General features: G+C 42.1%; 1 protein-coding gene across 1 annotated transcript in view; it reads left to right on the top strand.

Annotated features, from left to right (window-relative positions):
• tmem170b (transmembrane protein 170B) overlaps positions 1-12,984 on the top strand; it is a 119,066-nt gene that overhangs the window by 58,055 nt on the left and 48,027 nt on the right. Inside the window, exon 2 of the mRNA XM_085988808.1 lies at positions 4,357-4,527. Within this exon, the coding sequence (XP_085844934.1) occupies positions 4,357-4,527 (171 nt within the window). The remainder of the gene's footprint in view (positions 1-4,356; positions 4,528-12,984) is intronic.

Here is a 12,984-nt window from a genome sequence, read left to right as displayed (position 1 = left end):
CCTTTTCAATAATTTTTTTTTTTTTTAATTGGATGGTCCAAAGGACTTCCCTTCCTCGAGCAATATATCAGTAGGCATACAAGGGTGGAGGCCTTGCTAGATCTTGCAGTGGGGGGGTGGGGGCGATCACGACTATCTCTATCCCCAATTGTTTTGAGGTCGGCTAACGTGGCGTTGGCAGACTGCTTCTTTATCACTCCCAGGAACCAGTGCTGCCCACTTTCGGCCTCCAGATTCACCTTGCAAGTCTGTGTGATTCCCGGCTCGGCATTCCCCAGTTCTCGGGGAGGCAGAGCTATATTGGGAGGAAGAGGCAGTGGGGTAGAGCTGCTCAATGCTCATTTCTCATAGGCTCAGCCAGCAATATCGGATAGTTTGACCCCCCCCCCCCCACCCCACCCTTTGACCCTAGCTTCAACCACTGAGATCTGGTTATTAGCAATAGGATAGATCGGGTAGAGGAGCTGATTGTGGGTGAGCTTCTTGGGAGTGGTAACCACAAAATGATAATCATACCTACATGTGATATGGTTTAAGATTCAACTAGAAAGGGGAAAAGTCAGTACACAAACTAGAAAGCTGCTGTATAAAGCAAATTTTAAAAAAAAAAAAAAATGTTATAGCCAAGAGTTGACTTAAGTCTAAGGTGCTGTTGTTGAAGTTGAATCTGGGAAAAGTGATACTGGATCTGGAGTAATTGTTCAGCTTCGGTCGCTGTATTATAGGAATATTATTGGAGGTAGTCCAGAGGAGGCCTGTCAGGTTGATTCCTGAAATTAAAAAGGCTGAATTAGGAGGAAAGATTGTTTATCTTGAGAATTTACTCCGGGGGAGAGGAGGATGGGGTGTGGAATGGCGGTTAATGTTCATGGGTATGGAGAATTTCTATACAAGACAAGTTCTTCTATAAAGGACTGGAGTTGAGTACTAGGACACTTACTTTTGAAATCCATAATTTTAAACTAAGTGGGACACTTAAGCAGCTGTTTTCTTAATAAGCATGATCAAGTTGTGAAACCAGCAGTGGTGGAACCATAGTAGGTTTATATATATATAAAAAAAATTGGGTTAATTTTTATTGAGAAATGGGTTACAGGGCTGTTAGTTCCAAAATCATCGTAGCAAAACTGATGGGTGGTTGTGAAGAGTATGCTCGATTGATAAATGCTCTTTTTCTCCTGCCCAAAATATTATCATGTTACTACATTTCATTCTGGGTTTTGATCTGCAGCCTGAAATTTGCAAGGAGCTTCCAAACTTGCCTCACCAAAGTTCACTTAAACTCTAGTTGACCTGAACCATATATATACTTAACGTCAATTAGACTTTTCAGCCATAAAATTACTTGGCTTCATCTTTCTTCATTAAACATTTACAAGATTTACTAAAATAGGGCATCATCCAATTTGCCATGAGCAAAAGCATGGGAGACCTACTGGTATATCTATCTAAGATAAAAGTGATGAAGTTAATGAGCATTTCCTGCCCGTCATACTATAAGTATCACAATTTCTATCTGTGCCATACTTTTACTTTGATTTGCTCAAGTTTCATATTCCTGAGAAACCTGGCAGGGTGCAGTAAAGTGGCCAGAAGATGCAAAAGCAAGTAAAACCTTTTTATTCCAAAATAAAAATTGAAAATGCTGGAAACGCTCAGCAGGTCAGGCAGCATCTGTGGAGAGAGAAACAGAGTTAAAGCTTCAGGTCGATGACCTTTCATCAGAACTGGAAAATGTTAAGATGCAACAGGTTTTAAGTAAGTACAGAGGCAGGGAAAGGGGGGTTGGGAGAAAAGAACAAAAGGGAATGTTTTGTGATAGGGTGGAAAGCAGCAAAGGTTAGAAAGAAAGAAAGACTTGCATTTATATAGCGCCTTTCATGACTTCAGGACATCCCGAAGCGCTTTACAGCCAATGCAGTATTTTTGACAGATGCTGAGGAAAGAGATGTGGCTGTGAAAGCGAGTTTTGGTAGATACCTGATCAAACATGAGAATGGAAACCGAAAGCAATGAAGATGAACAAGGTAAAAAAGACAAACTTTTTTTATTCCTCTAGGATTCCTACCTTTGGGGGGCTAGGGGGAGTCTGAGTGCAGCTCCGGACCCTGAAAGGAATCTTTGGGCCTCCCTTGCCTTGGCCCTCCCTACATCAGCATAATTTCGGAGCCCACCCCACCCTCAAGCAATTATCCTACACTAGGGGCTGATTACTTGGGGCCCCGACAGCGGCCGCCTCCCACCCACTGGCCTTGATTTTATTCCCGCCGGCTTCGGGCGGGCGACTGGTTTCAGATAAAAATGAGTAACGACTGGGTCTCTCGAGTTTTCAGATTTCTGGGGGCACCAACTCATTTGGGGACCCCCATACACAGATCCTGCCCCAAGTTAAAATCAACTCCATTTTTTTTATCGATACAAATATTAAATTGTCTCCTGAGGATAATTTAACTTTTATTTTCAGACGAAGTGGGATGTAAAACCGGCTTGGCAAAAGTTTAAAAATGCCCCCTTTTGAATTTAACTTTGAGATTATTTGTAAAGTTAATCAGCTGGAGACTAAATGTAAGTTTTTTTTAAATAAATGTTTCACCAACACTGTTTCAGATTTTTTTTTACTTGAGGGAAATGAAGGTGAGTAGGAGCCACCCTGCTTTACTTAAATGTTTTGGAATTGTTTAATTATATAGCTGTGCTAGTTATTTCACAATACAGAAGTCAACTTCTTCCCATCTTTCCGCCCCCATTACTGCCCCTCATGACCAAAGTTACCAGTGCCTTTCCTCGGGCTATAACGGTAGCTATGAGGCTGTTTTTCCAAATTACTTCAAAAGCAGTTGTGGTATGAATTTTAGTTGTTTGAGGTAAGGTTTCTCAGGAAAACCAGCTGCACGGGCCCCTTTTCAGTTTGTACACACAGAGGCTGAGGCACAGAGGGTTCATGATTCCAACACCTGTCTACACAGCGAATTTGAAAACATTTGTTTATATGTTAATCAAGCTGCAGTGGGCAACACTTGGTTATTTAACATAGACCTTATGGGCCTTTACATGAACACATCAACCTTACCTGTAGAATAATACACTGCATTACATAGTGCAACAATACTGTACTTATAAAACAACGTGGCTTTTCGCAAGCACTGTGATGGGAAATCTGCTCGGACATATTTTTTAAAAAGTCACATTTCTCGCACTCTGGGCATCACACTTCACTGCTGCAATTTATTACAGGTATAAAACAATCTTTTTTAAGAATGTCGGTGATGGAGCCAAAAATTTATAAATATTTACACTTGCCCTGTGAATGACCTGAGTAGTTTACAACCAGCTTAAAATGAACTACATTTACATATTTAGAGCAGTGACCTTTTTAAAAGGACAGACCGCATTAGCAACTAGACAAAACTGCTCCAGACACCATGTTACCTGTGAGCAATGCCATGGTTTTATAGAAAAAAATATGTTCATTATGTATGGATTGCGAAAGAGAAATCTAGCCAATTCTGGGAGCTTGCTTCATTTCTCTTAAAGGAGCATTGCTGTATTCTCCAAGTTAACAACCTTATGTACTTTGGCCTAGAAATTGCGGTCGTAGGCGCACCTCTAGAGTATGCCTCCGACCCGCGAAACAATCCCAAAATTACCTGCTGGCGCCCAGGCTGTGAAAAGTTGTGGTCTCGGGCCTCCAGGCAGACAGCAGCATAAAGGCCCACTGATCCCAGGGATACAGGTGGTTCGCAAGCGTCCCTGGGATCACGTGGGCCTGGTCCTCCAATGACAAAGGAGGATTTCATCGTAGTCATTTAAGAAGAAAATCCCCTAATATGCAATGGAATATTCAAATCATCATACAATGTACAGAATTTTAATAATTAAACAATGTACTGAATTGCAGATTTATTCATAAGTTCCTTCATCGCACCAATAAATGTAATTTTTCGATAAATCATTTAAAACCTCTTAATGGGCCAATATTTGCATAAACTCATTTAAAGAGTGAGTGCACAATTTTGGATTTTTTATTTTTTTTACATATATACTGTTACGCTGATGCAAGCAGGTGCTACACCTTTTACCAGCTGTAAGAGTTGCCTGGCCAATTAGCTCTGCGCCAGCAAAACTGAGTTTTCAGGCAGTTCGGATGATCTGTCAAGGCGTACTGCTAATGCGGAAATCCGGAAGTTGCGGGGACTTTCAAATGAATTACGACAGCATACTCGGAGTACACCATTATGGAAACTGCAATTTCAGGGCCTTTGTCTTTTTAGTAAATGTCAGCAACATGAAGATTTGCCTAAGATTTGTTTTAGTAGTGTCTCGTACATCCTAATTATTTTTTTTTTCCACCTACAGAGATGTGGTACTGGGTTTTCCTCTGGGCTCTCTTCTCCTCGCTCTTTCTCCACGGTGCTGTGGGTCTGCTGATGTTTGTAATGCTTCAACGACACAAGCAGGGCAGAGTCATATCTGTGATAGCCATAGTTGTGGGCTTCCTGGCATCCATCACTGGAGGAATGATCACCAGTAAGTACTTCAACTTGGCCAGCAAATGTACATGTGACATTTTGGTAATTTGACATGTGCTGGGTAGAGTTAAACTCTGGGCCTTTACCTTTTTATTTTTGAAGACAAAATGGTCTTTAAAACTGCATGTTAATGTGCTTTATTTCCTTTACGTTTTTTTGGAGTAAGCAAAAGCCCTGGCTTTTCTGAATATGAACTGCTGGGATTGTTATTGGTGTTTGATGCAAGATGCAGTACACTGTTCATGGAATAGACACACCAAGCTTGCTGAAAGTACTGCGAGGGCATTCGTGACTAAGGCGACATCAGGGGAAACTAGAAATAAGTCAAAGCTAAGGGCACTACATCTGTGTGTGCAAAGCATTTGCAACAAACTAGATGAATAAATAGCGCAGATAGAAATTAATAGGTTATCTAATAGCCATAACGGAGACTACTAGATAACCTATTAATTGCAAAGTGACCAAGGTTGGGAACTAAATATTCCAGGATACTTAACTTTTAGAAGAGATAGGCAAAATGGAAAAGGAGGAGGGGTAGCCCTGATAATAAAGGACGGGATAAAGACAGTAGAGAGAAAGGATCTTAGCTCTGAAAATCAAGAAGTAGAATCAGTTTGGGTGGAGCTAACAATAGTGTGGAGGACGAATTCATGGAATGTATACAAGACAGTTTTCTAGATCAGTATGTTGGGGAACCAACTAGGGAACAGGCTATTTTGATCTAGTATTGTGCAATGAGAAAGTGTTAATTAATAACCTTGTAGTAAAGGGGCCTTTAGGAAAGAGTGACCATAATATGGTCAAATTTTATATTGCGTTTGAAAGTGATTTAGTTAAATCCGAAACTAGGGTCTTAAATCTAAGCAAAGTGAACTATGTAGGTATGAGGGGCAAGTTGGCTAAGGTAGATTGGGAAACTACATTTAAAAGGTATGACGGTAGACAAGCAATGGCTAGCATTTAAAGAAATAATGCATAATTTAAAACAAATATACATTCCTTTTTAAGGCACAAAAACCCCGCAGGAAAATGGTATGTAAATAGGAAGAGATTAGTGAAAGTAAATGTGGGCCCATTAGAGGCAGAGACGGGAGAAATTATAATGGGCATTAAGGAAATGGCAGAGACATTAAACAAATACTTTACATCTGTCTTCACGGGAGAAGGCACAAATAATTCCAGAAATAATGGGGAACCAATGGTCTAGAGAGAATGAGGAACTTAAAGAAATCAGTATAAGTAAAGACATAGGGGGAGAAATTCTGGTCATTTGCGCCTCCCATTAGCATCCCCAGGGACTGGGTGCGGCGCAGCTAATTACTCCCACCATATCTGGCGGGGGTTTAGCGATGCCGCTATGGCGTTGCACCTGGAGATTGTGACGTCATCACCGGGTGCATTGCCCCCCCCCCCCCCAAGTTACTGCCCCAGACCCTAAATTGGGTATCTCCCCCTGAAGCTGCGCCAGGCAATGACAGTTTCAGGGGTCGTGTACCGGGCGGCCGGCCGCTACCGGGGCGATAATTAAAAGGGAGCTGGCCGGCTGCTGTGGGGAAAAAAATGTGCCGTTTTTGTTGCCACTCCAGTCACGGTTTGTTGGCAGGTTCGGTGCTGCGATCGCTCAGCCTGGCACTCTGCTTGAGTGCTGGGCTGATCACGTGGCACCCCCGCTCCCTGCTGGCCCAGGTAGGTGACTTCTTCTTTTGCAGAGTATGCAACTTGGGCCTTTCCCTCAATTAAAGGGAAGGGCCCCTCATACGCGGCAGCGCTACGCGGCCCAGTGCGTTGCGCTGCTGAGCCGTGCGCCCCCCCCTCCTGCCCCAGGAAGGAAGTGGAGTGCTTGATTTAGTGCTCCACTTCCTTCTGGGGGCAGTAACCCGAATTTAGTGAGCGGGGTGGAACTTCCGCGCCTGGCGCAAAATGTCTTGCCTCCCGGATGTTAACGCCCCCAAACGGGGCGATATGCAATTTCTTCCCCATAGTACTGGAGAAATTAATGGGACTAAGTGGCGACAAATCCCCTGGACCTGATGACCTGCATCCGAGGGTTTTAAAAGAGGTAGCTGCAGCGATAGTGGATGAACTGGTATTAATCTTCCAGAATTCCCTAGATTCTAGAACAGTACCCAAGGATTGGAAGGTAGCAAACATAACCCCGCTATTTAAAAAAGGAGGAAGAGGAAAGAAATGGGAATCTATAGGACAGTTAGCCTGACATCAGTAGTAGGCAAAATGCTAGAATCTATTATTAGGGACGTGGTAACAGGACACTTAGAAAATAATATGATTGGGCAGAGTCAATATGGTTTTATGAAAGGGAAATCGTGTTTGACAAATCTGTTAGAATTTTTTGAAGATGTAACTAGTAGGATGGATAAGGGGGAACCAGTGGATGATGTGCATTCGATTAGGTGCCACACAAGAGGTTATTAAATTAGGACTCATGGGATTGGGGGTAATAGTAGCATGGATTGAAGATTAGTTAATGGACAGAAACAGAGTAGGAATAAACTGAACTTTTTCAGGTTGGCAGGCTGTAACTAGCGGGGCTTAGGCCTCAGCTATTTATAATCTATATTAGTGACTTAGATGAAGGGTCTGAATGTAATGTATCCAAGTTTGCTGATGGTACAAAGTTAGGTGGGAAAGTAAGCTGTGAGGTGGACAAAAGGGGCTGCAGAGCGATATAGATAGGTAGACTGAGTGGGCAAGAACATGGCAAATGAAATATAATGCGGGGAAGTTTGAAGTTATCCACTTTGGTAGGAAAAACAAAAAAGCAGAATATTTTTTGAATGGTGAGAGACTGGGAAATGTTTGCATTCAGAGGGACCTGGGTGTCCTTGTACATGAATCGTAGAAAGTTAACACACAGGTACAGCAAGCAGTTAGGAAAGCAAATGGTATGTTAGCTTTTGTTACAAAGGAATTAGTGTATAAGAGTAAAGAAGTCTCAGTACAATTATACAGGGCATTGATGAGGCCACACCTGGAGTACCGTGTACAACTCTGGTCTCCTTACCTAACGAAAGACATACTTGCCTAAGAGGGAGTACAGCGAAGGTTCACTAGACTGGTTCCTGGGATGAGGGGATAGCCCTAGGAGGAGAGATTGAGTAGACTAGGCCTATATTCCTTTAGAGTTTAGAAGAATGAGAGGCTATCTATTTGAAACATATAAAATTCTTAAGGGGCTTTGACGGGGTTAATGCTGGGAAAATGTTTCCCCTAGTTGGGAAATCTAGAGCATGGGGTCACAGACACAGAATAAGGAGTCGGCCATTTAGGACTGAGATGACGAGAAATGTCTTCACTCAAAGGGTTGTGAATCTTTGGACTTCTCTACCCGAGAGAGCTGTGGGTGCTCTGTCGTTGAGTATATTCAAGACAGGTCGATAAATTTTTAGGAACGAAGGGAATTAAAGGATATGAGGATAGTGCGGGAAGGTGGAGTTGAGGTAGAATATAGCCATGATCTTATTGAAGGGCTAAATGGCCTACTCCTGCTCCTATTTCTTATGTTCTAATGAGGGCTTCTTGCAACTTGGAGCCTCTCTTTTTTAAGAGGGAATATTGCCAGTTATAGGAATTATTGATCAGCTGTTTCTGTTTATTTGAACAGTGAGTGATGGTGGGGAAGGAATTGTTGGGATGAGTTACTATGCAGCATGAGGAAACTAACTGAACGTGAAATTACAAGATCATTGAAACATTTGACATAATGGCAATGCTGTTTGGATTTTTTTCTTCCACGCAAGTGCTTTTAATACAGGAATACCTCCTTAAGGCATTGGTGCCCAAGCTTCTTGCCTTTGTGGACACTATAGGTGTATACCATGGAGCCTTGGCAGCCAGTTATAATGTTTACATTGATGATCCCATTAATTTGCGTATATTTTGTATTGCTGATTAGCAAACTTCTTGTGTTCTGATTTTAGGATTTATCCACCAACAAGGCAACAGTATTGTAACTATCCCTTTCCAAACCTCTGCCCCACAAAGCTCACAAGACAAACCAGCAAATAAGAAATTTAAGCACAAACCGGGTTTCATTGTCTTCAAAGGCCAGATTGCCAGGGCTCCAAGAGGGAGGAGGGAGAGACGCACTCGGTCCTAGGACTGCAAATTGGGCGCTCCCACTTTAAGCATTCGTGGTGTGTGTGAGTGCAATAAAATGCTCCGCTCAAGAGTTCAGTGTTGAGCAAAGGGGAAAACACCGTGATCACACTGAGCTTCCATATAATTGGCATTAGGGTTGCAAAGGGGTGGAAAGTTTCCGGTAAATTTCCGGAAATTTTCCACGGGAAGTTTAGTTTGGGAATTTTGGGAATTTTGCCCAAAAAAGCACATGCTAGCATAATTTTTTTTTTTGTATTTCTTTTTTTTTTCCCCCACAGGTCCTCTCTTAAAATTACTAAAAGAGATGGAATCTTAATTATTAAGGAATTTCTTAATCAATATATGTTTATCTTCTTACTTGGCTTGTTTTAATAATTACAAGTTTTGTGTGTGACTGTGAACAAATGTGTCCTGATTGGTTGGATGAGCGATTAGCTCCTGCTATTTGTAATATTTGCATATCGAATTGTGATTGGCCTGCAGGCATCTGTAAGACTGCTATAGTTTTTTTAAGATCCAGGTTAGGGGTCCTGAGGGAAGTCATTTTGTTTTCTGCTGATGTTGTGATGATGCAGTAAGTAAATCAGACTTTATACCAAATAAACCAGTTACTTGTTGAACTCTGTTGTCCTTCAATTTAAAATATACAAAATAATACACTATTGGTGATGTAGCGTCGTGTGTGTACAGGTCATGCTTCCATCACATGGAGCATCAGCAAAAATGTACACTCCCTGTTGCAATTGTGCTGATCGACCGCAGTTCGACACAGAGATGAATGCCCTTTATTTCTCTGCATAGAACAATGCCACGTTTACCGTCGGGTGTGTGGAAGCATTTTACCCCAGGCATTAAAGATGGAAAGACTGTGTACATGTGCAAACACTGTAGAAAGCCATATGTAAAGAATGCCACAAAGATGCAGCAGCATTTATCCAAATGCAACAACTTCACTCAAAGCTCACAGCCCAGAGTTCCTCTGCTTCCATTCAAGAAGATGATGGTTCTCATTCAGCATCAGGCTCCTTATCATCAGCAACTCCTGGCCCACTTGGAAGGTTCTTTGATACAATGGATAACCATAGCCAGAAGAATGCAGATGAGTGCCTTGCTCGAGCTGTATATGCAACAGGCTCACCCCTCATGCTCACAGCCAATGTGTACTGGAAGAGATTTTTCAATGTTATTCGCCCTGCATACTGTCCTCCCACCAGACATGCTTTGTCTACTTATTTGCTGGAGGCTGAGTATAACAGAGTCCAAGGAAAGCTCAAAGAAACGATAGCGATGGCAGACTGTGGTGCAGTTATCTCAGATGGGTGGTCAAATGTACGAGGGGAGGGCATCATAAACTACATCGTCTCCACTCCTCTCCCAGTGTTCTTCAAGAGCACAGACACGAAGGACAACAGACACACAGGCACATACATTGCTGATGAGCTGAAAGCGGCCATCAACGATCTTGGATCACAAAAGGTCTTTGCAGTAGTTACTGACAATGCTGCGAATATGAAGGCTGCTTGGGCTCAAGTGGAGGAGGCCTACCCTCATATTACATCTATTGGGCGCGCAGCTCATGGGCTTAACCTGCTCCTCAAGGACATCATAGGTTTGAGAACCATGGAAGCACTGTACAAGAGAGCCAAGCAAGTTGTTAAGTATGTCAGGGGAAAACAGGTAGTTGCAGCAACCCACAACTCCAAGCAAATGATAAAGAACAAGAACACCACACTGAAGCTGCCCAACAACACTAGATGGGGTGGTGTTGTCATAATGTACAACAGCCTTCTGGAGGGTAAGGAGTCGCTGCAAGAAATGGCAATATCCCAGTCTGGGGATATGGAAACCACCATCAAGAAAATACTGCTGGATGATGTGTTTTGGGAGAGAGTGGATAGCAGCCTTAAACTACTCTCACCAGTAGCATCTGCAATTGCTCAGATTGAAGGAGATGACGCTGTCTTGTCAGATGTTCTCGGGCTTTTTACTGATTTAAAAGAACAAATCAGCATTGCCCTACCCACATCCCTGCTGCTCAAAGCAGAGGAGAAGGCAATTGTTCAATTCATACAGACGCGTCAAGAATTTTGTGTCAAGCCGATTCATGCTGCAGCATACATGCTGGACCCAAAGCATGTTGGGAGACCAATACTTTCTGGAGAACAGATCAACAGCGCTTACAGTGTGATTTCTACCCTCTCACACCATCTCAATCTGGATGTGGGCAAAGTTCTGGGAAGTCTGGCAAAGTTCTCTACCAAGAAAGGTCTTTGGAATGGGGATGGGATATGGGAATCATGCAAGCATATCAGTGCACATACCTGGTGGAAGTGACTTTGTGCATCTGAGGCCCTGTCACCTATTGCATTGGTGATACTCCAAATCCCACCTTCATCAGCAGCCTCTGAACGAAACTGGTCACTTTTTGGGAATACGCATACAAAGGTGCGCAACAGGCTGACTAACAAGAGAGTGGAGAAACTGGTGGCTATCCGGGCGAACCTACAACTTATTGAGCCAGATACAGAAGTGTCCACCACACAGCTAGACACTGACACACAGGAGGAAATGGACACATCAGAGCCAGAGTCAGAGAATCAGGAGGAGCAATGAGGAGTAGAAGACTCAGAAGACTCATGAGTAGAAGACTCCAAGGGACAAAATAAGGACAAATTGTAGGCTAAATAAGCTGACGCTCTTTATTTTATTTTAGATGGGTCTTTTTTGTGGGGGTTCAATAAAGTTCAAAATTATAACCTAAATAAAGTTTTGAAAGCCTGTTTTTATTTGTATGGAACAGTATGTCTATTTTGACGACAAAGATAATATAAGGGTCCGAGACAAAAACCATCAGTGCAATTAAAACTCAAAATTCCCATGGAAAGTTTCCTCTTTTAAAAATTCCCAGAATTTTGCAACCCTAATTGTCATGCCTATTTATTTTGAATTTTTTTTAAAGTGCATTTCAACAGTGGCTGTTGTAAAATTAAATTGTTTGCATCTTCTAATTTAAAAAAAAAACTACCACTCCTCTAATGGCTCAGTTGTATTAAGACTATGCTTCGCTGAACTGTACAGATTACAATGTCCTCTGAGATGTTTCCTGGTCTGTGCTAAGTTAGCTGATTTTGATCAAGTGGTGGTTGGGATGCTACTATTGCCCTCGTGCCTCTGGATTGAATAACATCAAAAATGATCACTGCTAAATAGTATTGTGTTGCATGTAATCTTTAATTCTACATTAGTTTGAGGTTTGAGAGTCATGTCAGCCATGATTCTCTGTTAACTGAGAAACTTGTGTGAGCTTGCATTGTTTGCAGTGGAAATGAGAATTGATCTCCGTTAGATTTTTATAAATGAAAATGTTTACTCACTTTTTTCAAAAGATTTTTCATTAACTATTAAACAAATAATTGTCTATATACTGTGACATTTCAAGTGCGCTCAAATTTCACAGGAACCAATCAAAAAGCACTTAAATCACTAACCCGAGTTTCTATTCATAAAGAAACTCAACCAATTAACTTGCTGAAAAAAACCTGAAGTTCCTTTCAGTGGCCATTGCTAAAAATCAAATTTATAACATGCCTTTTTTCAAAAAATCACAAACTTGGTTCCAGTGACTTTCTCCCACAAAACACCAGGGGGAGGGCTGGCGGTTAAAATTCAACTTGGATACTGGGTGCAAAATGGGCATTGTGTATCGCGGCCGGCCGATCCACTACTGCCCTGGTTTGTACTCCGCCAAAGTATAATTTCACCCCCAGATCTCTGAACATCCTAGATCGTTGGTGCCTCTCCTCCATCCTCCTGATGCATAATATACCTGACCAAAGTCTTTGTAGGGCTGATGTAACAGCTGTGATATAAAGTACTGGAACAAAAAACATTGCTTGTGTTCAGTTGAAGGTGATGTACTAATGGATTTTTTGCATTTGTTTTACTTATGTGGGTAATTATTTTTGTATTTTGAACAGTTCTGTGGAACTTGTGCTGAATCCAAGGGAAGGTAGTGGGAATAATATTCAACTTCGGCAGAGGTGCAAAAAAGGCAGAAGTGGATCGGGCAGAGTGTATAATGGGTGTCGGATCCACTACCGCCTGTTTTGCACTCCTGCCGAAAAGGAATTGTACCCCAGTGTTTGTTCTATTACATAATACATTGTGCTACGTGCTATAAAGCTCCTGTTCTATAATATGCTCACACTCGCCAAGAGCAATGCCACAGGAAGTCCACTAGCAATAGTGTTGAGCATGTGCCCCAGCTTCACATCTTCCATAAAGGCCATGGCGTCAGCCTTGACTCGATGTTAGCAATCTTGACTGAGTCTGAAGG

Source organism: Somniosus microcephalus, chromosome 5, assembly GCF_052327205.1.
Source record: "Somniosus microcephalus isolate GS21.2 chromosome 5, FLI_Smic_1.0, whole genome shotgun sequence".
Lineage (NCBI taxonomy): Eukaryota > Metazoa > Chordata > Chondrichthyes > Squaliformes > Somniosidae > Somniosus > Somniosus microcephalus.
The sequence above is the reverse complement of the archived record's forward strand: the minus strand, read 5'-3'. Positions and strand labels throughout refer to the sequence as shown.